Here is a 23,210-nt window from a genome sequence, read left to right as displayed (position 1 = left end):
TGCGTTGAATGTAAGCTGTGCAAAAACACACACACTTTCTCCCTCTAGCCAAAACTAAAATTGATCCAAGAGCTCAGGAACGTAACTCTGTCTCCAAAATTCAATCAGCCATCTCCCCACTTTTAAGTGTTTGGCTTCTGTTGAGAAAAAAAAAAAAAGGAAGCCAACCTAATCCTGACTCATTTCAGGAACTTGACTATTCGGCTCATATTCAGACATATGCAGAGGGAAGAAAAAGAAAAAAAAAAAGGTTGGAGGCCACTGCAGAGATCTGAGTACCTGACTGTGTGTGTGTGTGTGTGTGTGTGTGTGTGTGTGTTGTGAGAAGGAGAATGTTTTCACCATGTCTCTGACCAAAATTTGCAGAGTTCAAGTCTGCTCTTAGAAGCCTTCATTTCTGGTATGTGACTCAGCTCCTGATTTCAAAGTTTTACCTTTTTACTTATTCCCACATTGAAATTAAGGCCACTTCTGCTGTGAGTTAAGGGAAATTGCCAAAACATCTACACGTGGGATTTCAACTCCATGAACATTTCCTGAATTCCCAAGACATGTGAGATGCTCATTAGATGTGCCGCAGGGTGTGCAGTTGTCGAAGGACGCACACCCTCCGGTAAGGCAGAAATACATACTTGCGTTGATTAGAATCAACAGAGTGGGTGTGACCAATTCTTTCATTTATCTGAGCACAGACTGTGGTTGGGGCACCAGATGTTGGGGATACACAGGAAACAAGGTGGCCATGACTTTGCTTTCATGGTGTTTTCAATCTTGTGGAAGAAGGCAATGAAAAATAGTAATTTCAGACAGTGGCAAATGCTATGAAAAAAATAACACAGGAAGATGGGATAAAGGTGATGGGGGTTTGCAACAGTAGCTAAGGTGGTCAGGGAAGATCTCAGTGAAATGGCGAACTTTGGGCTCAGAGCCATAGTATGAGAAGGAACTCCCCAGAAGATCTGGGGAAGGGTGTTCACAGCAGAGGCAGGTGCAAAGCCCTGAGGTAGGACTACCCAGGAAGGTATCTGAGAGGGCCTGATAGAAGAGAGGAGGTGTGAGAATTAAGTCTTGAGGAATGAGTGGGCTTTCCATAGCCAGGGGTAAGGAAGAAATCAGGAGGTCAGGAAGCCCAGGGAAATGCATAGTGGGTGGGTCAGCAGCCTTCATAGGGTGGGTCATGAAGCCTTCATCTTCATGGTCCAGAGTGGCTGGAAGACAAGGTCAGAGGCAGAGGAAATTGGAGGAAATGGCCTGGAAAGGTAGATGGGGGGGGGGGGGGGGGTCATGGTGGGTTTTAGGCCACATGGTTTTGACCATTAAGATCTCCTTGCTGGGGCACCTGGATGGCTCACTCAGTTAAGTGTCTGACTCTTGATTTCAGCTCAGGTCATGATCTCAGGGTTGTGAGACTGAGCTTCATGCTGAGCATGGAGTTTGCTTAAGATTCTCTCTCTCTCTCCTTGCCCTTTCTCCCCCCACTCTCTCTCTCAAAAAAAATCTTTTTGCTATTCTTTTTACAGAGAACCCCAAGGGTGTCTCTCAGAGTTACACAGATAAGTTAATATGTGTAGAAGGCAGTAAGTCCTTGAATGGCAAAGCAGGTCCTCAAGGAAAAGAAGGAATATTACCTACAGACACTGTGTCCCAGGGAGGCTTCTTTTTTAATGTTTTTTTTTTTTTTAATTTATTCATGAGAGAGAGAGAGAGAAAGAGAGAGAGAGAGAGGCAGAGACACAGGCAGAGGGAGAAGCAGGCTCCACGGAGGGAGCCTGACGAGGGACTCGATCTCAGGACTCCAGGATCATGCCCTGGGCCGAAGGCAGGCGCTTAAACCACTGAGTCACCTGGGCTTCCCCCAGGGAGGCTTTCTAAGCCATGAATTCTTGTTTACAGGAACCTCCCTCCCATGATGAGTGCTGGTTTGGTATAAGCCCTCGGATTTCTACATAAAAGTTGAGGAAGAAGGAGGGGGAATAAAAGAAACATGTGTTCACTATGGAGGAGAGTAATGGACACTGAAAAAAGAAGCAAGTTGTTCAATTCTGGATTATTCGCCAGGGTGTTTTAAAGTGCCAGACCTGGCTTGTATACAAATTAAGTTCTGACCTCCTGCAAGCTTGCCGTGGGAGAGACTTCTTGTTGCAATCACCCTCCAAGCATAATTAAGTCATGAGATCCAGGGCTCCTCTCCTGCAAAGTGTGCCTTAACCACCAGCCAGCTTTAAAAGCCAGGGTTACTGTCAACTGCTGTTTCCAGCGAATAAGTGATTCCCTTTGTGGCAGAAAGCTCCCCCACGATGAGTCCTAATGAGCACACACACACAGAGGCTCCTGGATGTCCAGTCTGGACACTGCACAGGGCAGCATGGGAACTGGGATTTCACAGGAGAGAACCCAAGCAGGGCTAGGAGCAAGAAGAGAAAATTCTCAGGAAACAGAGACATGCCAAGGCCTTCACGCAAAAAGATCACTGGACAACCTCCCGAGAGAGCATGGATCCCCCACCCTGAATGAAGGTCTCAGCCAGACCTGCCCTGACTACTCTTGGAAACTACAAACTTTCCCATCCTCACTCCCTTGTCTCCTTTGTTTTTCCTCATGGCACTTGCCATCATGTAACACGCTATTCTATTTTACTTATTACTTGTCTCTACCACAATGTAAGCTACATGAGGGCTGGAAATTATTATATTTTGTCTGCTTTTTTTCCCCCTGCAGCAAAAGCCAGTGTGTGGCATATGGTGGGTACAAGGCATTTGCTGAATGAATGGATGAACATGTGGATAAAAGATTCCCCACGACAGTCTTGCAAAGATTGTCATCACTATTTTATAGATGAGAAAAAGGAAGCTTGGAGTGATTTAAGTAATATGCGTTGGGCCAGGGCTTCTTAATATTAATATTAATATTAATATGCAAATGCATCACTGGGGATTTTGTTAAAATGCAGATTCTGATTCAGCAGGTCTGGGTAGAGCCTGAGATTCCATGTTTCTACAATTCTAACTTCCAGGTGATGCTAATGATGCTAGACAGCTCATGTCTGGACAAAAGATGTGGTGAGGCCTTGCAAGTGGCAGCCCACTGGTTAAGAGTGAACACTATCTTTTTTTTAATTTTTAATTTTTATTTTTTTTAAGATTTTATTTATTTACTCATGAGAGACACAGAGAGAGAGGCAGAGACAGGCAGAGGGAGAAGCAGGCTCCTCCCAGGGACCCCGATGTGGGACTTGATCCTGGGACTCTGGGATCACGCTCTGAACCAAAGGCAGATACTCAACCGCTGAGCCACCCACGCATCCTGAGTGAACACTATCTTAGCCACTTACCAACTCTGTGACCTTGGTACATTTCCCTGCCTCTACTTCCTTGCCAAATTCTCATGAAAATTAAATGAATTTGTTCAGGTAAAGTACTTGGTATAGTGCCTCATCTATAACAAGTGCTTAATAAAAATGTATTATTATTACTACTTTTTTTTTTTTTGCTTGAATCTCACAGCTTCCTCTCAGAATCCTAGTGGAATATTATTTTTCTATTTCACCAAAATAGAAAAAGCTTGCATTTATGCTAATAATGACATCAACATCTACTATTAAAAAGTTAGAAATTTCTGCTAGATACATAGTTCTGTGAGAATTTTGAGATAAATTCCTGAAAGCGGAATTGTTGGTATTCATATATTAAATTCTGATGGTTACTGTCAAATTGCCTTTTACACCAACTGTATTTAAGAGTGCTCAATTCTCCTCATCTTAACCAACAATGGATATTAACAATCTTTGGGATTTTGCCAGTTTAATGGTGGGGACCTCATTTTCATTTGAATGTACATTGCTCTGATTACCAGTGAGGCTAATGTTTTCATTTTTTTTATGTTTATTTGCCATTAAAATTTTTGTGAATTGCCTGCTCATATCCCTTCACCCATTTTTATAATTTTTGGCCTTTTCTTTATTGCTTGAAGATGACATTTACAAATTTGTCTGTTAACTATGTTGCAAATATGTTTCCCCAAATATCTTTGTTGGTGATGCTTTATGATTACACAAAAGTTTAACATTCTTTAAATCTGTCAATCTTTTAAGTGTTCTAGATTTTTATGACTTCCTTAGGAAGAAGAGATTTCCCATCCAAAGATTATGAAAATATCCAGTACTTTCCACTAATACTTCTTTTTTTATACATAACTTTGTACTATACCTATTTTTTTTTCCAGTGAGGTAGAGGTTTTCTGTAATTCTTTCCAAATGAAGAGCCGATTGTCTTCATTTCATTTTTTTGTATGGGAGTCTGTACAGCTCCACTGTTTGGGGCAATTCTTTCATAGATATTTTTTCCTGCCTCTTTCCCTCTATCTTATCCTTCTGGAACTCCAATTATGTCTATTTTTATGTGTATCCTTTATGATGTCTCAGAGGTCTCTGAGGCTTTGCTCATTTTTATTATTTTTTTTTCCTTTCTGTTCTTCAGATTGGATAGTATCCACTGACTTATCTTCAAGTTTGCTGATTCTTTATCAGTTCAAATCTGTTCTGGAGCCCTTCTAATGAATTTTTCATTTCAGGTATTTTACTTTCAACTCCAGAATTTCTACTTGGCTCTTTTTATAATTTCCATCTTTTATTGATATTCTCTGTCTGATGAGTCATTATTATCGTACTTTCCTTTAATTCTTTAAACATGGTTTCCTTTAGTTCTCCAAATATATTTATAATAGCTGCTTTGAAGTTCTTGCTTACTAAATGCAACATCTGGGTTCCTCAGAGGTAGCTTCAGTTGATACCTTTTCTCCCCTTGGACACTGTTTACCCTGTTCCTATTTCTTTCCATGTTTCATAAAAATTTTTAAAACTGAACATTTTAGATAAATACTGTGGCAACTCTGCATTCTTACCCCTGATTTGGGAAGTTGTAGCTGTTACTTTTTTTTCTGCTTATTTGTGTCATGCCTTGTTTGTACTTTCCTGTGGAGTCTGTTTCTCCTACAAAATGTAATTTTTGATGTCTGCTCAGTATGTTTTTTACACTTGTTTTATTTTTAAGCCTGGTTTCCTAGGGGTTGTCCTGGATCAACATAGCTTAGTGATCAACCAACGATGGGCCAGAGGTTGGTCCAGTAAGGCTTCCACCCTTAGCCAATGGGCCAGTGTGTGTCTTGGACAATGCATTCAAGGGCAGGCAGTTTATGTGTACCCCAACTTTTACTTTCAGCATTCACAAGACCTCACATTCAATCAGTTGGTTATCTCAGATTTTCTAGGGGGCAACAACATTGTTTGCCATAGGGATACTTCTGTTTCTTTCTTTACGATAAAGGTTATTTATTTCTTTTTATCATTAAGACCTCTTACACTACTAAACCAAAGATAAAAAAGCAGGAACTCATGTCTTGCTCCTCACTTAGGTGGGATAGCTTTTAACATCTCAGTATTCAGTTTCTATATTATAGGTTTTATAGGTTTCTATAGAGGGCTTTTGTCAAGGTGAAGAAGTTTTCTTCCATATCTTCTTTCCTGGGAATTTAAAAAAAATACCATAGGTGTATGTTAAGTTTCATTTTTGTCTTTTTGGAAGTCCTCATCATGATAATCATCTGGTTATTTCATTCTTAATTCTATTAATATTAACAGAGTGAATACCATTAATGTCTTCATAAAGAATCAACATAGCATTCCTGGATTATATTGTACTTTACTCAGTATATATTCTTCTTCTAACAGGAATTAATTTGCAAACATTTATTTAGAATTTGCATATTTGTTTTCAGGTGAGTTGGTCTGCAGTTTCCTGCTCTAAGTGCCCACTCTTCATTTCTAGTTATTGACCCAGAATATGTTAGTCTACTAGGATGAGTTTTTCATCTTTTTCTAATCTCTGAAAGAGCTCATATAACTTAGAAATTATTCATTCCTTGACAACTCGGAAGTACTTGCCTATATAGCTACCAGGGCTGGTGCTTTTTAAAGGTATAGATCTTTGGCTACTCCTATATTTTTTTCTAAAGTAATTGGTATATTTAGACTTTTTACTTCATTCATTTCTTTGAGTTTTTTTTAATGGGAATAAAATTGTGAAGTAATATAAGTTAAAAATCTTTTCCACATGAGTATAGTTCTTCTATCATTTCTAGTGTTTTCTGGCATCATGACTCTTTTTCATTTCTTGATCAAGTTTGGTATAGGTTTGTCTATTGTGTTGGACAACCCCCCCCCCCCCCCAGTTTTTGGTTTTCTTGATGTGGAATACTTTTGTTATTGTTCTTTTATTTTCCTATATCATGACTTCCACTTTAACAATATCTTCACTTTACTTTGTTAGAGTCAAATTAATTGTCTCTTTTCTAGAATTTGTCAGTTTAGTTCACTTTTTTTTCAGTCTTTCCTGTTTTCTATGTATATGTAGTGATATTTTCCTCTGTGTGGGTTTTGTCTGCATCCCATTGGTTCTGGTATGAACAAGTTTCACTGTCCTTTATTTGTAATTTGGTCATCATTTTCTCTTTGATTTCTTCTTTGTCTAAAAGCAGACTGTGTCTTTAGTAATTTTGAAATGCTTTTTTTGGTCATGTTTACTGATTCTTTTGTTTCAATTTTATTTTGCTTGCCATTAGTATTGTTATACTTGCTTTCTTTTTGTTAGCATTTGCCTTTTCTTGGGATACCTTATGGGTCATTTTTAAAGGTGTGTCTCTTATAGGTAACTTATGTTTGTACTTAAAAAAATTCAATATGACAGTCTGTCATTAACTAGGGCATTTATTTCATTCATAGCTATTTTGATTATTGATGTGTTTAGATTTATTCTTGCCATCTTATTATATATAAATGTGTGTGTGTTTATTTATTTTCTTCATGAGTTCTTATAAAATTCTTCTTTAGTGGTTTGGATGTCCTATGTTATTTTATTCTTCTAAGAAGCCATTAAAATTTTTATGTATGGGGATCCCTGGGTGGCGCAGCAGTTTGGCACCTGCCTTTGGCCCAGGGCGCGATCCTGGAGACCCGGGATCGAATCCCACGTTGGGCTCCCGGTGTATGGAGCCTGCTTCTCCCTCTGCCTATGTCTCTGCCTCTCTCTCTCTCTCTCTCTCTCTCTCTCTGTGTGACTATCATAAATAAATAAAAATTTAAAAAAAAATAAAATTTTTATGTATTTAAAAATTTTATCAAAGTCTTGGGCTAATTGGTACAGAAACTCTTCCCCAAAGAAGACAAGACTCCTCACTTGCTTTCACTTCCATTTTTCCTGCCTGCTAATTTTTATTTTGTGATCATTTGGATCTCCATTCCAGATTTTTATAAAATAATGAAATGATACGTTTAACCGGCTTTTTTTTGCGAGGGGTCCTTTTGTGCTATATTATTGGGAAACCCCTCAATTCAAGTTTCCAACCCACTGCTTCACTCTTTTCTATCTATTCTACTATATAGATTATATAGTATACTGAGGTTTCTGTTTGAGTGATCAAAATTTTAAATTTATGAAACTCTAGCTTATTCTATTCCATGGAAACTATTTTTGCATCTCTCTGGAGACACTAATCTTGTTCATTCTAAAATCTTCTGTTGGCTTCATTATTACACTCTCTGGTATTACTTTTTTTTTTTTTTGGATTACTATTTTTGATAGCAGTTGCCTCACTGTCCTGGGGTTGGTTCTCCTCATTTAATGCATGATTTTTAGTGGTCTGCTCATCATCTGTCTGTTTTATTGACTAAGTCTGTCTCCAGTGAGTGGGGAGTGGGCAGTGCTCCGGAGAGAGGTATGACATAGAATACAGTATGAAACATAGGAGCTTTGGAGCCAGACAGACATAATTATATACCCCACTCTATTGCTTACCAGCTGTGTGATGCTGGGCAAGTCTTTGAGACTTGGTTCCTCAATGTGGGATAATGACCTTCGCTTGAAAAGGCTGTGTGGATTTAATCTGACAGCACATGAATACAGGCCATTAAAGCCTCAGGACTGCAGTAAGTGCTATTTGTTTTTTGTTAGTCATTTAGTAGAAATTTCTTCATTCTTTAGTTTTTGATTAAATGTGATCAATTTAATTGTCACAATACCACTCTCATTAAAAAGCTTCCCCAAATCATCCCAGGGGAAAGTAATTCAGCCCCCCACTTCTAGGTTTAAGCTTCTGTGTGGTTACTGATATATCAGGTACATCTTTCCTTTACAGGGATATAGACTCATCACAAATTAAGTGAAGTTCCCATATCAACTGACTCACTTCGGCAGAAATTAGATCATGGGCAGACCTGTCTGGTGTGCCTGCATGGACAGGGTGGGAGGGGCGTTTATCATTTATTAAGATACATTCTAATGGATAGTGGTATTAATATCATACTGATATTAGGGTGCCCTATGACAAAGTTATTGATGTGTCTCCCAAGAAAATCATCCCTCATTCCCAAACTTTTTTACCTCCTGGAAATTAGGTCAGTTTTAAGGATTGCTGCCTGAAAGCAAGGACAGAGCTGGTCAGAGAGGTAAGCTTTTTCAGGTGGTTTTGAAGGAAGAACAAAGAATGGGATGGCATTTATTTAATGTCTCTAGATTAATTCCAGAGTTCTTCAAAAGATCTGAACTTGCACCTTGAATACAGTTCCAGCCCTTTACTCTATGTAAGCTGTCATTTAGGACTTTCTTCTTTCTTATATATTTACAAGAGCCAAGCTCCAAAGCCTCCTCTTCCAGCATCAGAAAGCTGCTAATATACAGGTTTTCAGTGTTAACAAGTAAAGCTTGAGTCCTGAGACAAACCTCCCATCCTTGCCCTTGAACTTCATACATTAGGAGTAAAATTTAACTTTGTAGGGGACCACTACCCGAGTTCAAATGGTTTCCCCTTCATGAGCTATAAAACTTGTGACATATGTGCTAACTTGGCTTCTCTGAGGCCTGTGCCCAGGGCTCTGCTAAAAGGCTCATCTGTGCAGAGAGACTACCACAAAGTGAAGCCATTACATTTTCCGGGCCAATTCCCATCAAGCTGTATGAGAGGTTATATCCTCACTTCAAACAGGAACCTTCTCCAAGGAGCAAAGGCTTGCCTTGCATGGGCTGCCTGGCCTACAGAAGCCACTGTTCTCTGCAGCAGCCCAGGGTCATTTGTTGGCAACATCCATGTGTGGTCAGATGGCCTCTGGTAGCAGAGGGCTTGGCCTTCCCCATTCCTCAGTCAGGAGAAATGAAGGAACCAATTCACAAGCACACAGAAATGATGCACCCCAGAAGGATTAACTGTCACACAGAAATGACTGTGGTATAGTACTTCTTATCACACTGCCTAGATATCTACCTGCAGTACATTCTGGAAAAGTGTAGGGAACAGTTACCTTTGTCTATCTGTATAAGGGCTAGGCACAGAGCATAGAGGACCAGATACTGCCTCCACTGAACACTTACAACTACTGACCTTTCCCTCTGTCTGGAATGTTCTTTCCCTCACATGTTCTCCTGGTGAACTATTACACATCCTCTAAGCCCTGACTGAGAGTCTGCATTTCCTGCACCTTTACTAGGGTGGGATTTGCACCTTTGGACCATCCCTGGATCTGGGCATGCCTCCACTACCGAGTTTGCACCATGGTATTGCAATGACATTTTCTAGGTCGCTCTCCTGCAAGCCCAACTTTCTGGGAATGCTGTGTGACTTATTCCTCGTATTGGAGCCTGGAACATACAGGTGCTTTTTCTGCCAGTGTTTGCAGAAGAAACCCAGAATGATTTATTATTTTCAATGATTTTATCTTAGATGGACTAGAGAAGTCCCTCTTGCTCATACTCTTTCCTTCACGGTTGTTCCATCTAGGCTTCCATAGGCACTGTGGCTTGCTCACACTTTTGCTGTGCAGTGGGAAGTCAGCATGTCCCCACAGGATGCTGTGCAACCCTGAGGGGTGGGAGGGGATAGCAATTAAGTCTTTCCTCAGACCACCGCTATAGTTCTGTTTCTATATAGAACACAAGCAAGGTGGAGGGGCTGAGGACATTTGCTATAAGGAAAGATCATGAACCACGGCTGGGAGTATGAAGTAGATATGCTTCCTCTGACTTGCTGGAAAATCTCTCCCAGGTGGGCAAAGGCACTCTCCACTCACCGGCAACTGGACCTTAAGAAACCCTTGGGGAAAAACAAGTCTTTGGTGAAACCTAGAGGCAACTCTGTCCTACCCAGGGATCACAGCTACAGCCCCAGAGGCATCTGAATGAATTCTGAACCATCAGTTGGAAAACTGTGTCAAAGGTCAGGGCTATAGGTGGGATAAAGGCCCAGGGCCCCTGAGGACAGCATGCCCACCCTTAGCATTCTATACGGATGACAACCACAAGTAGAACAGATACTAAGGGCACTATGGCGGGGGGGGGGGGAATATATATATAGAGAAAGAGGGATTGAGAGAGAGAGAGAGAGAGAGAGAGAGAGAGAGAGAGAGAAACAATCAGAGGTGCCCACAGGATGTGGGGAGGGATGTCAACGCCTGTTATCTGCACCCAGGCTTCAGTTGGCTTAACAGGTAAGCTAGTGGTTGGCTGCCCAGTAGCTGTCCAAGACTGAGGAATGGTGGTGCTGAGGTTGGGGTGGGGGGGGAATGTCACCAGGCCGTGGGGTCATCTCCTGGTGCAGTACAGGCAACGAGGGCTGGTTTCTCCCAGAAGGAGTAAGTCCCACTTGCACCAAGCCACCCATACCTCCCGAATGAAAGCTCTGCTCCACCCAAAGTCCCAGAAGGCCTAAGTGCAGAGCCAGGAGCATTAGGAGCCACGCCTGCCTCAGTGAGTATTCTTAGGCTCTGCTGAGGAAGGGAGGGGCTGAGGCTGGGGCTGAGCTGCTGGATGCCCAAGCTCTCAGCCTTGTGGCTTTAAGGTGGAAGGTGTGCTGCCTACCGGCCTCTGAGACAAGTACCTGGGGCTCTTGCCTCATCACTGCATCACACCATGCATGGCTTTACATTTCCATGGTCACCGTAATCCAGTCTCGATTGTTCCTAAGAATACAATGCTTCACGACTTGCTTCATGAGATTTGCCAGTGAGCTGAATTTTCCATATCGTGAAAATGCTGTAAGCCTCTGAGCATGGGCTGGTGTATCCAACTGAAGGCTTGGCCAGTTTTGAGAATTCTGTTACAGACTTTGTGAAAATTCTAAATACAGTCTTGAAAGTCCAAAGGGTTTGCGTCTGAAAACTCAAACAATGGAATGAAGCCAGCCAATATCACTTGGGTTTGTGAGGGTCCCACTCAGACTAGCAGTCATGCCGTTCTGGAAATCTTCAGGAAAACCACTGCTAATGCCTCCCAAGCAAACCAGCTGTTTATAAATGTGTTCCAGAGTCCGTTCCAGTGGCTCTTCCTTGGTCTGATGATTAGTGCAGAGAAAGGGGGCAGAGCTGGTTCTCAGATACCCTCAGAATCCAAGTGAGTTAAATTTCCTATTTTGGTTAATAAATAATTTTGTCTGTGTAGAAAAAAATTCTCTGTACAACACTAAAGATGTTTTTTTGAGCAACTCTCAGGGCATGCTCAAGAGGAAAGCACTCCTGGCCGCTGGGGAGTAGGTGGAGAGGTTGGTATGATTAATAATATTTAGGAGGGTAGGTGAGAGCACATGTAGCCTTATGCTAAGCTCTAATCATGGTAGCTGGTACAGGACACTGGGCTTATCTTCTTCAGCAAAGCTCATCGACATGGGCACTTCACGAAGCACAAGTGAAATATGGTGAGGGATGGAAGTGACTGAGCAGGCAACCTGGGAGGGGTAAGCTGCTCTACATTCGACATTTCACATGGTCCAGGCTTTCAGGCCATGTGACCCAAGAGGACAGCAATGCCACACCCTGCTACCACCATCACATGATGGTGCCTCCCATGGGCAGTATCCTCTTCAGCTGTAGGCTCAGATGTGTGACATGACCTGAGCCTTGCTGCCCCAATTTCTAAGCTATCAGTGGAGAGACTGTCCCTTTGTCTGGCTAGCTGTCCCTCACATGCCCATATAAAGAGCAATGATTCCATAATTCTCTCAAAGTGCCTGCAGGTGCTCCTCTTGTGTCCTAACTCCCCAGAGCTTCCTGTACCAGTCCTCCCCAGGAGGGGTCACCCTCAAGCCCAGCCACTTGAGACTATGAAGCACTCTGAGGCACCTCTTAACGGTCTGAAACTTTTCCTGAATTCATGCAGACAGAGTAAACAGGTCTGTCTTATACTGTAGAGTCTTTTTTCAGCCCACACATATTTCCTGAGCATATGCTACATGCCAAGCATTGTATTAAGAGCCTGGAGATACAGCAGTAAGAGAGAGAAACCCCTGTCCTTAAGCTGTAGGGGGCCAGGAGGAGAGAGAGAAGCTGGTCAAATATGAAAATACATGCAATGTCAGCTTGTGACGAGGGAGAGGGTGATATACGAGCAGGAAAGAGGCACAAGGAGTGCTGGGACTGAGGCTGAGTAGAGAGGGTGTCCCTGGGAAGCTGATATTTGAGCACGCTGGTGAAGGAGGTGAGTGAGGAGGTCATGTGGCTCTCTGGGGGAAGGGTGTCTGCATAGAGGGAAAATTGAGTCCAAGTTCTGGAGGTGGGAGAGTGTCTGCTGTGCTCTGGGACCAGCAAGGGATGGTGTGGTGGGGGTAGAGAGAGTGGTGAAGGAGGAAGAAATGTGGTCAGGGAGTGTCAGGAGAGAAACTGTGGGGCCAGCTAGGGTGCCGGGAGAATTCAGGGAGTAGGTAAGCCACTGGAGGGGTCTGAACTGTGGAATGACATGATCTGACTTGCATTTTGGAAGGCTTGCTCTGCTGCTAGACTGAGAACAGATTGCAGGGGGACCAGGATAGAAGCAGGGACACTAGCGAGGGGCTCCTGCAATAAATAACTGCTGGTAGGTGATGGTGCCTGGAAGTGGGGTGCTGGCAGGGGAGGTGGAAAAAGTGGCAGCATTCTGAGTTGTTGTGAAGGTGGAGACATTAGGGCTGCTGGTGGATCAGATCTACGAGATGTGGCAAGAGAGGCAGGCATCAAAGATGATCCAAGGTCTTTGACCTGAGTAATTGAAAAGACTGAGTAGGCATTTGCTAAGACAGGGAAGGAGGTGGGAGAAGCAGGTTTGGAAGGGTACTACGGAGAGTTCAGTTTAGGATAAGATGGAGATTTTCAGGCACCTAGGTAGAGATGTCCTAAAGGTAGTTGACTTTCAAAGTCTGGATTTCATGGGAGAGGTTTGGGCTGGAGAGAAACATCTGTGTCATCAGTACATACTGAATATAAAGCCACGAGTCTGGGTGAGGTCTCTGAGATTGAGTACAGATAAAAGGGGGTCCCTGAGCCCTATAGATGTTGGTGAGATGAGGAGAAAAGCTAGTGAGAAAGAAGGAACCAAGGGAATGTGATGTCCTAGAAGCCAAGAATGTCTCAAGGAGGTGGGCAGGAATGATCACATACTTGTTGTCAAGCTTCCTCTTGAGACAAAATCTACAGTTGACTTAGGACCAAGGATAATTACATATTCCATATATAAACTTGAATTTCAATGTATTCTTCTATTTTATGAATTAATCCTTCATGTTCCAGGCCTCAGTGACCCTTTGAAACTCTTCATATATACTGTGGATCTTCCCCTCAGAAAAATGCAATCAGATACACCTAAATTTTCCAAGAGTTTCCAGTGCCAGAAAAGTCTATCCCAGAAGTCATGTTCATAACCAAACCTGCCCCATACCCAAATAGGTCTTCTCATGACATTAACCAAACCGTCTCGAAGCAGAAATTCAGTTGTTGGGGACCTCTTGGCTTCTCTAGGTATGTCTCCAAAGGTTAGAATAAGTTAAACTTTTTGGGCCCTCAGAGTAGTATACAAAAGGTGAATGGGTTGGTTCAAGTCTGAAAGCAACAGTGACAACAAACGAGAACTCACCACCATCTCCTGAACATGAAACATCTCTGCACCTCCAGATGATAATCGATTAGGAAAAGTGATGCTCACAGACGACCCAGGAAGGGTGCTTGGCCCAGTGTTATAGACCTGTGGGTGTGAGACAGCAATTTTTAATAGAAATACAGACTTTCATTTCATGACATGCAGTAGATACCCCCACAGAGACTATAGGGTTTAGGATCCAGAGGTCATGACTTCAAGTGTATCAAAATATTGAATAATAACAGATTTTGATGCAACAGCAATCCTTCCAATATGCATTTAAAACCCTCAAACTTTCAAATTACCTTACTCCCTTTTAGCATGTTCTTGTCTTCTCCCTGCTAAAAACTGTATTTCCTTTTACATACCGAGGAGTTGCTTAGAGACTATTATACTAGAGAATATAGACATAATCTGGTCCAGTGGTTCTCAAACTTTAGCATACATCAGAATAATCAGATGGGCTTATTAAAACATACACTAGGGGAGGGCCATGCCTGGAGTTTCTAAAGTAGATCTTGGGGGGGGCGGGGGGAGTGTGGTGAGAGGACTTAAGGATATGCATTTCTAGTAAAAAATCCTAGGAGATGCTAATGCTACTGGCCCAGGAACTGTGCTTCTGTGCTTGGAGAATCACTAATTGGGTCCAAGCCCTGTCTTTTACAGTTTGAGGTACCTGAGAAGACAAAGTAGATTGTCCCCAAACCAAATGGTGTAACTGACAGAAAGGGCTGTTCTTACTACACCATCCAGCTAATCAGGTTTCTCTGTAACTTGCAGCTCTTCCCTTGCTAATACTGAGGACCTCTTTTCTACCCCAGTGTTTGGTCCTGTAAAACTTGATCTCCTCATCCTCCCAACAGTCCTCCCTGTTTTCTGTCTCCAGTAACCCATCATCTCCTGAGAAATGAGAGGAAAGATGGTGGCCACCAAGAGACAGATAAGGGAAAGGAGGTGGAGCAAAGACTGGGCAGGAGACTTAAGGAAGAAATGGAATACAAAGGAGAATAAAAAATATGAGTAGATGTGTTGAGGCAAAGAACAGACTGATGGTTGCTGGGGGCTGGAGTCGGGGGAATATGGCTGACAGAAAAATGGCTGCCAAAGATGTCCATGTGTCCCAATCCACAGACCCTGTGAATATGCTACATGGCACGGGGGAATGAAGGTCACTAATCAGTAGCCCTTAAAATGAGATTACCCTGGACTATTCAGGTGGGTGCAATGTAATCACAAGGGTCCTTGTACGGTGAAGAGGAAGACCATCAGAATCATAGAGGTTGACTGTGAGAAAGACGTAGCTGGCTACTCTTGGCTTTGAAGATGAAGGGGCTCAAGAGCGCAGTGGCTTGGAGAAGATGCTGGAAAGGGTAAAACAGATTCTCCTCTAGCGGTTCCACAAAGGAACACAGCCCCACCGATACTCTGATGTTAGCCCAGCGAGACCCACATTGGACTTCTGACCTCTAGAACTACACAGTGATACATTTCTATTGTTTTCAGCCATGGAGTTTGTGGTAACTTCTTACAGCAGCAAGAGGAAACTAATGTAGGGAGTGACTGCTCAAGGGTATGGAGTTCCTTTTTTGGGGGTAAGGAAAATGTTCTAAAATTAGATTATGGTGATGGTTGCACAATTTTTTAAAAGATTTTATTTATTTATTCGTGAGACACACAGTGAGAGAGGCAGAGACATAGACAGAGGGAGAAGCAGACTCCTCACAGGGAGCTCAATGAGGGACTCAATCCCCTGACTGGGATCACGCCCTGAGCTGAAGGCAGATGCTCAGCTGCTGAGCCACCCAGGAGTCCCAATGGTTGCACAATTCTATAAACACACTAAAAGTCATTGAACTGTACACTTTTTTTTAAAGATTGTATTAATTTATTCATGAGAGACACAGAGAGAGAGAGGCAGAGACATAGGCAGAGGGAGAAGCAGGCTCCATGAAGGGAGCCCGACATAGGACTCGATCCCGGGTCTCACACCCTGGGTCAAAGGCAGGCGCTAAACCACTGAGCCAACCAGGCTGCCCCCGAACTGTACACTTTAAATGGGTGAGCATCACGGTATGTAAATGAGATTCCAATAAAGATGCTATTGCTTTTTAAAAAATATGGGTAGAAGCAAGCGAGAGAAGAAGCTGGATGCTGCTCTGTGGTCTGGGGACTAGAGAGAGAAATTGGGCATTTGTGGCATCTCTGAAGTTAAGGTTGCTAAGGGCAGAGCCAAGAGGTGAACAGAACTCTATCTAGCCAGGTCTTCACACGTGACAGAATGTACAAGGATCTAGGCTCCAGCCAGCTCTTCCCTAGAAAAGCGTGTGTTCATGTTTTGCAATAGCTGGATTCTGCTTCAAAGCACAAAAACACGATTGAGAAGATGAGCAGTCCTTGCCAACCCTTGATTCGAAAAGAACAGAATTCACCAAAGACAACAACCGTAAGACACTAGAAAAGGAAGGAATATCTAACCGCAAGTGAAATAACTAATTTGAAGTGAAACCCGAGAGCCCAGAATTGCAAAGAAAACTACTGACATGTCTGGGAAATCCCAGTGAAAGCAGGAGGTGGGGGAGGAAAGAAGAGAGTGGGTTTGCTTTGCATGCTTTCACTTACTACAGCCAGACTGGTGAGAGGGCCTGTGTCACCATATTTATTTATTCTTAACACATGTCTTAACATTTGATTCTTTGCAAATGTTCTTGTGCAGAAGCTGCATTAGTTTTCATGGTTATTTTTCAGGTGAGAAAAATGATTGACTCTTGATGAATACAGAAAAAACCTATCAATGGTCAACACATTATCGTGTTTCTGTTCAGAAAACTTTGGTGGGATGTAGAAACAAGGCCCAAGACTAGGATTTCTGCCTTTCTCCCATCTGCATCTGTGGTGAAGTCTTTAAACAATCACATAGCTTGTTGAATAATAGCCTTTAAAAGACAGAAAAATCACTCTACGTGCAAAGTCCTGTGCTCTTCTTCAGTCAAGGACATATAGATCTACATTCCTGATCCCACCCTCCCCCACTAGCTCTAGTCTTAATCATTATGGCCATCAACCTGGTCCAGGGCCTTCCTGCATGACAGTCATAAAAATGACAATTCTATCAGAAAATGAATCATCAGAGCTTTCCCAAGGAAACTGTCAGCTTTGCTGACACAAGAGGATCTCCTTCCAGTCAATGACACACACTATCCATCTTTCGGACCCAGCAGACTCTCTTAATCCTGAATGGAATGCTGTGTACTTCCTCAGGCAAACTGATAATCAAGAGGTTTATCTAGGGGCATGCCCATCACTCATTCCCGGCCCCATTCTCTAGCCTGTACCCTAGGTCAGGTCAGATGTGAAGAAAGCTCTTTGCCTGAATACTAAACATTAAGCTCCCTGTAAAAATGCCTTCTGAGAAACAGGACTTAACCACATACCCTCAAGATCAATTTCTTTCTCTTTCCCTCCCTCCCTCCCTTCCTTCCTTCCTTCCTTCCTTCCTTCCTTCCTTCCTTCCTTCCTTCCTTCTTCTTTCTCTCTCCCTCTTGCTTCCTTTTCTTTGTCTGACTGTCTTTTCCTCCCTCCTTTTCTTTCTTTCCCTCCCTCTCTCCCTCCTTCCTTCCTGGAGGGTGATAAGAACATTTTTGGATCTCTGGCATAACTCCAACTATTTCTTGTCTTTTCCTTTAACACCTACACCCTCTTCATTACATGGTATGTGTCATTTGAGCCCTTCTGAATCATTTTCTGGATTGTATCTTTTGTTATAAGACACCTCAAAAATTCTAAGAGTGGGTGAGTAATTAAAATTAAAGTGATTTCAGTAATATGCAATCACTCCATCTGGTCTTTATCTGTTTTCTAATTGCAAAAAGCAATGGGGAAAAATAAACTACTTCTGAGCAGCAGTTCAGAAATACAGACGTCCTACTCACAGCAATCACTGTGACATCTCAAAAGCAGGTCTAACCGCACCTTCCCCTTTTCCCTGGAAACTGAGCATAGGGTGTGACAGTAGGAGCTTAGCTGGCCAGGAGGCTCCTCCTCTCTAAGCTGGGGACATGTGTTCTCCATCAAGGTTTCAGAGGCCTCCTGCCTGGGAGAACACTTCAGAGAGGGGGAGACCATTGTTTGAGAGCCCACAAATATTTTGCTGCCTCCTTCTCTGGACCCACACCCCATAATTATTTCTCATCCCCTCAGTCCACCTAGGAGTGGCCACGGGGAAAGAAAATAGTAATTATTGGCCACAGCAGTCAATGCCAGACCAGGAAACCATCTTTTCCATGGGGAGAAATGGGGAAGAGGTGGGGGACAGCTCTGAGAGCTGGAATGCAGAGATGCTGGATGTAGTTTATAGTGCACCATGGGTTAGCCAGGCCCATCTCCTTCACTTCATCAACAGCTCCTGGCAGGGTGCTTGACCATAGGTTGTCACTAGTTTTTGTCAACTGAGGACAACAGACTGGATGAGGCTAAGCTTATTCTAGCTTAACATGCAAAGATGTTTGTGTCAAACAGTGCTGTCCTGAGAATTTATACTTCACAGCAGGGGTCAGCAAACTATGGCCTGCCACCTGTTTTTTGCATGGTCTGCAAGCTAAGAATGGTTTCACATTTTTAAATAGTTTGGAATAGTGAAGAGAATATAATATCCCAAATTCAGTGCCATAACTTCAATTTTGCTTATGTATTGCCTATGGCTGCTTTGGCACTACAGTAGCATAGTTGAATGGATGCTACAGACACTGTATAGCCTGCAAAGCCTAAAATACTTACCTGCTGGCCCTGTACAGAAAATGTTTGCCCACCCTGGCCTGGAGAAGGAGGAGTGTTTTTCCGGATGTCCACAGTCCACACTGAGCGGACCTGCTGAAAATGATGCTTATGTGACTGGGGAGAGCCAGCCATGGCTCTGTGAAGGAGCAGCATGCTTCTCACGCTGCTTTGCTACTGTAAGCCTGCACTTCTGAATGGCTGTTCCGCTGTGGGAGGAGTGGGCTCCAGGCAGAGTCAGCACAGAGAACCCCAGGAAGAAGGGGATGTGGCAAATGCATGAGGCTGCCCTGCTCATAATGTGAATAATGATGGAGAACTGAAAGGCGCCTTTGGGGCCATTTGCGTTGGGATGCTGGCCAGAGGCCTTCTTGGGATGTTTATCATGCAGTTCTCCTTCTAAGTATTGAAAAGCAGAGGGGTCTACACAGCAGAGTACCAGACAGGGAAGGGATTAACTCTGTGTGGTTACAGAAAATATATACAAGCACATGTACTACACTCCAGCCAATCAGGCTGGGACAAGTTTTTCCCAGGAAGAACCTGGCTCTTCGGCTGCCTTTAGTAGAAGACCCATCCCTGTGGGCCCTTCTGTTGGCCCCCAGTGACAGGAGTCAGTACCTGAAGGGTAATGTTGAGCGGCTGGAAATGACATTCCAGGTCCTCCAGCTGAATGAAGTTGGATGCCTCCACAGACTCGCCATACACAAAGGAGGTTGGAGACATGATTCTGAAAGAGGAAAGCATTTCATCCATCATCCTAAACCTCGGTCAAGCAACCCATGGTCACGGCTGTCCTGAAAACCCAAACATCTGTCTCTAATCCAGAACCTTGCCCCTCCAGTGTCTTCACCAAACCCTTCCATTCTGGAATTGTTACTTCTTTGTCCCATAAGTGGACAGAGCCAGACCCGCCAGACCCATGTTTCCTAAACAGAGGTGTCCTGAAATGTCTTCCCATCTTAGGGTCAAATCAATAAGCTACATATAAATATGTACTGGGATTACATGTCTAAAATAAGGAGGAAGACAATGGTAGCTTTGATTTCGTTGTTTTCCTTTAAACTGGATTACAAAATTATGTATGTTCTGTTTTATCATTTGAGAAACATTTTGTGGATTGAGGAAGATTATGGCAAGTTTTTAAGAAATAAATATAAGTGAATTATATATTTAGCATCCTGAAGCTCATTCTGTGGCAACTTTATTAAAAAAATTTTAAATTTGTCAGACTACCAAAACCACTAAAAATTAGGTATTAAAGTTTGGGTCTGTTCAATGATAGCATTTTTCTTCAGATTTCAAACAGTGGCTACTTAAGATGTAGTTAAGAATTCAAGCTCCATTTGTAGTGATGCTTTCAATGCTGTCCATATGAACAAGCCCGAGATGAGACCAGGCCCAGACTCACTTAAATTCCCAGACAAATAATGGATTCTAGATGAGATTCTAGAAGGCTGCTTACTTGCCCAGACACAGTCATATAAAAATTTTGGTACGAAGTATGAATGGTCAGTAATTCATCTACTTTCAACTTAAATGTATTATTTTAGAAATGTCATGAGTTCCTGGTGTTATCAAATGGCAAGAACTAGTTCGTTTAAACTAGCCCTGTTTTATGTTCCTGGAAAGATCAGAGGTTGACTCATGCGTTTAACTGATGGCTTCACTGGGGGCTGTTAACGCCTCAACAATGAGGCCTCCTAGGGCCTGACAACAGGATCAAGTGTTTTGTCTTCCCCCACTAAGGACAGGGATTGGTTCCAGCCATATTCTCACTATTTCTCTGATGAGACAAGTAAATAAACCACACGGTTAAAAATAGAGCCATGAACAGAGGCAAATCTATGCTAATTTGCAAATATATTCCACTGATGCCTCCTGTCTGAAGAATGTGAGCAAAAACACCTAGAGGCTCACTGCAGCACCCAGCAGCATGTGAACTATTGCAGAATGGCTCCTCCTGCAAAGTATTAACATTTCTGCTTCTAGCCAAGGCTGGGACCCAGAAGTACTTGAAGAGTGAAAAATGAGAAACTCTGAACCTCCAGAAAGTTCAACTTGCGTTTGGGGCACGGGTTCAATGGGTCCTCATTTGATCTAAGCTAATTGTGCAAATCCTTTTTCCACTATCAAAGAGGTATGTGCTCTGTTTTCTGAAGCCAGAAACAGGAACTGAGTTCTCATTTTTCCAAGCCTGGGCTTTGGCTGAAAGCCGCTCAGGCTGCTTCGGGGTCCAGCAGCTGCAGTCCTGCCTTCTGATGCCAGTGGCACTGAGTGGCCGTGGACTTTACCCAGGCACATGGTGCACCCGTCCTAATGGGTCCCTGCCCACCACAGACATCAGGTAGAGCCGTTGCTGGCTCTGCAGAGGGGGTTAACAGAAACAACATGAAAGCCAGCGCTGACTGTGTAGCTAATCAGCAAGGCGAGCCTTTCTGCAACGCCGCTAGGGCGTTGGGACACATCTGGCTGTAACCTCTGGCCCCGCAGCATTTGGCTGAGATCTGAATCCCAGGAATCATGGCCTTCTGGAAGGGACGGGTGGGTGCTGGGTATATAGGTACATAAAGGTATATAGAATGCTCAAAGAAATTCTGAGGCTTAGCCTTGTCATGGAACTTCTTGCGTCACCCAGCAGGTGGGTAGGTGGCTGGGAAAGAGGAGAAAACAGGAAGCCAGGAGGGCATGAGACAGTAGCTACAGCTTTGCCCTGCATTTTGAAGCCGGCATGAAGGGGAACTGGCAGGACCAAAGACTCCTGGCTACACCTGCAAATAAAAGCATGGCGTTCCAGCCTGGGACACCTTTGTGTTTTGGGGACCCAGCACTGGCTACTCACCCAGTGATGGACGTGTCCACTTCGTGCATCAGCGGCACTGTCAGCATGAGGGTGTTGTCGTGCAGGGACTCGGAGCGTTCCACGTTGCCACTGCATGGGAAGAGAGGGGTGAGTGCTGGTCAGTGCTAGCTACCCGGCAGCAGGCTTCATCGTTCTATGTGAGGTCTCAATCTGTCACTCTCCAATGGTTGGCTGTGCACTCCATGTCCCCTTGGTTCTGTTTGTGGTTCCTGTACAGAGTCACAGTGGGCACTGTGCTGTCTCAGCTGTGATCCCCTCCCAAAGATGTGAGTCCCAGCAGTGTGCTGGGGAGGCAACCCCAGGAGACACCAGCAGGAAGTGGAGAAGAGATAGGGGAGGCAATGAAGGTAAAAAAGGCACACAATCTAGGAGGTCAGCACTCTGGGCAACTGGGTTTGGGCTCACTGGGGACATCTGGGATGCAGCATGGAGTACAAATCTTGGTCTTCCCAGTGGAGTTGGGACTTTATCCATTAACTCCTGAGACCTGCTGCTGGGGGGCAGGGAGCACGAATTTCCTGGTACCTGCCTTCTGCACCCAAGTGAGTGGCCTCTGGCCAGAGAAAGCCTGGACAGAGTGGCAGGTGCTGGGAGCCAGAAGCTGTCCGGGAGGTGCAAGGGAAAGGTGGGTGCTGAATGGTTATGGAGGTACCAACAGCACGTGCTACTTCTGTAAGCGCTTGTTCCATGAATACTGGATCCACAAGGTTAGGGCATTGCAGCTGGGAAGGGGCTTGTTTGCTGGACTCAAGTAGTTACTTCCCACCTGGAGGCATCACCTGTATCCATGGCCAGCCAAGCCTGAGAAAGAGGCCCTGGCCAATCCTGTCATGGTAAAGACCATGGGAGCTCCCCTATAAATTTCTGGCTGCAGTATGTCCACAGACAGGCATCCCCTTTGGAATGAGAAAATGGAGAATGGGGATTGTTGTGGTCTTTCTGGAAAGGGGAATGCAAGGAAGCTGATGCTATTGGGTGGTGGCTTTGCGCCAGGCATACTGCATGGCATGACCTCATTGGGTCCTCAGAGGAACCCCAGTGGGGTGGAGGATTATCTGCCTCTGACAGGTAAAGAGAAGCTCAGATAGATCAGGGAACTTTCCCAGGGATCCAGAGCAAACCAGGTCAGTCAGATTTCCCAACTAGGGCTATTCTATTGTGACCCCTCCAAATCTGATACCGGATTTGAGAGGTTGTGGGGAGTGGGGGGGAGAGGGGGTGGAGGAAGGGAGAGGAGAGGAAGAAGAGGAGGAAGGGGAGGAGGAAGATGAGGAGAGAGAAGACTTGGCTTCTTTTTGCTATTTTGTTACATTTCCAAGATGACTGTGATTATTATTCCACTGGAAGCACCGCCTTGGGAAAGGGCAGGCTGTGGGGTGCAAGTTGCCAAAGCCAGCACTTCCAGTTGGTTCTAACACATGGCATGTATGTGGGATCCCAGTAGGAAGCCACTCCAGGGGTGGAAGGTAGTGGCCCCAAGACCCACTGAGGTTTGGGTACAGCTCACTGGATGGCTCCCCGCTCCATTCCCTGAATGCTTGCAGAGTTCCTGTCTGCCCCCCACTGCCTTCCTGTCCCCCCAGCAAGTGCTAAATGCAACAATACTTAAAGGGCAGCCCACATCCCCTCTCCTTCTTTCTCCCATTGTTCTGAAACAA

At 44.0% G+C, this 23,210-nt stretch overlaps 1 protein-coding gene across 2 annotated transcripts in view; it reads right to left on the bottom strand.

Annotated features, from left to right (window-relative positions):
* The window catches only part of ITGA9 (integrin subunit alpha 9), a 337,293-nt gene that overhangs the window by 48,827 nt on the left and 265,256 nt on the right, over positions 1 to 23,210 (bottom strand). For both annotated transcript variants that reach the window (XM_041733738.1, XM_041733739.1), the window contains exons 21-23: positions 21,532 to 21,621; positions 19,311 to 19,419; positions 13,917 to 14,024 (exon numbers count right to left, since the gene is read on the bottom strand). In XM_041733738.1, coding sequence (XP_041589672.1) covers positions 13,917 to 14,024; positions 19,311 to 19,419; positions 21,532 to 21,621 — 307 coding nt within the window. The remainder of the gene's footprint in view (positions 1 to 13,916; positions 14,025 to 19,310; positions 19,420 to 21,531; positions 21,622 to 23,210) is intronic.

The sequence above is a fragment of the Vulpes lagopus genome, chromosome 19 (assembly GCF_018345385.1).
Source record: "Vulpes lagopus strain Blue_001 chromosome 19, ASM1834538v1, whole genome shotgun sequence".
NCBI classification, from domain to species: domain Eukaryota; kingdom Metazoa; phylum Chordata; class Mammalia; order Carnivora; family Canidae; genus Vulpes; species Vulpes lagopus.
The sequence above is the reverse complement of the archived record's forward strand: the minus strand, read 5'-3'. Positions and strand labels throughout refer to the sequence as shown.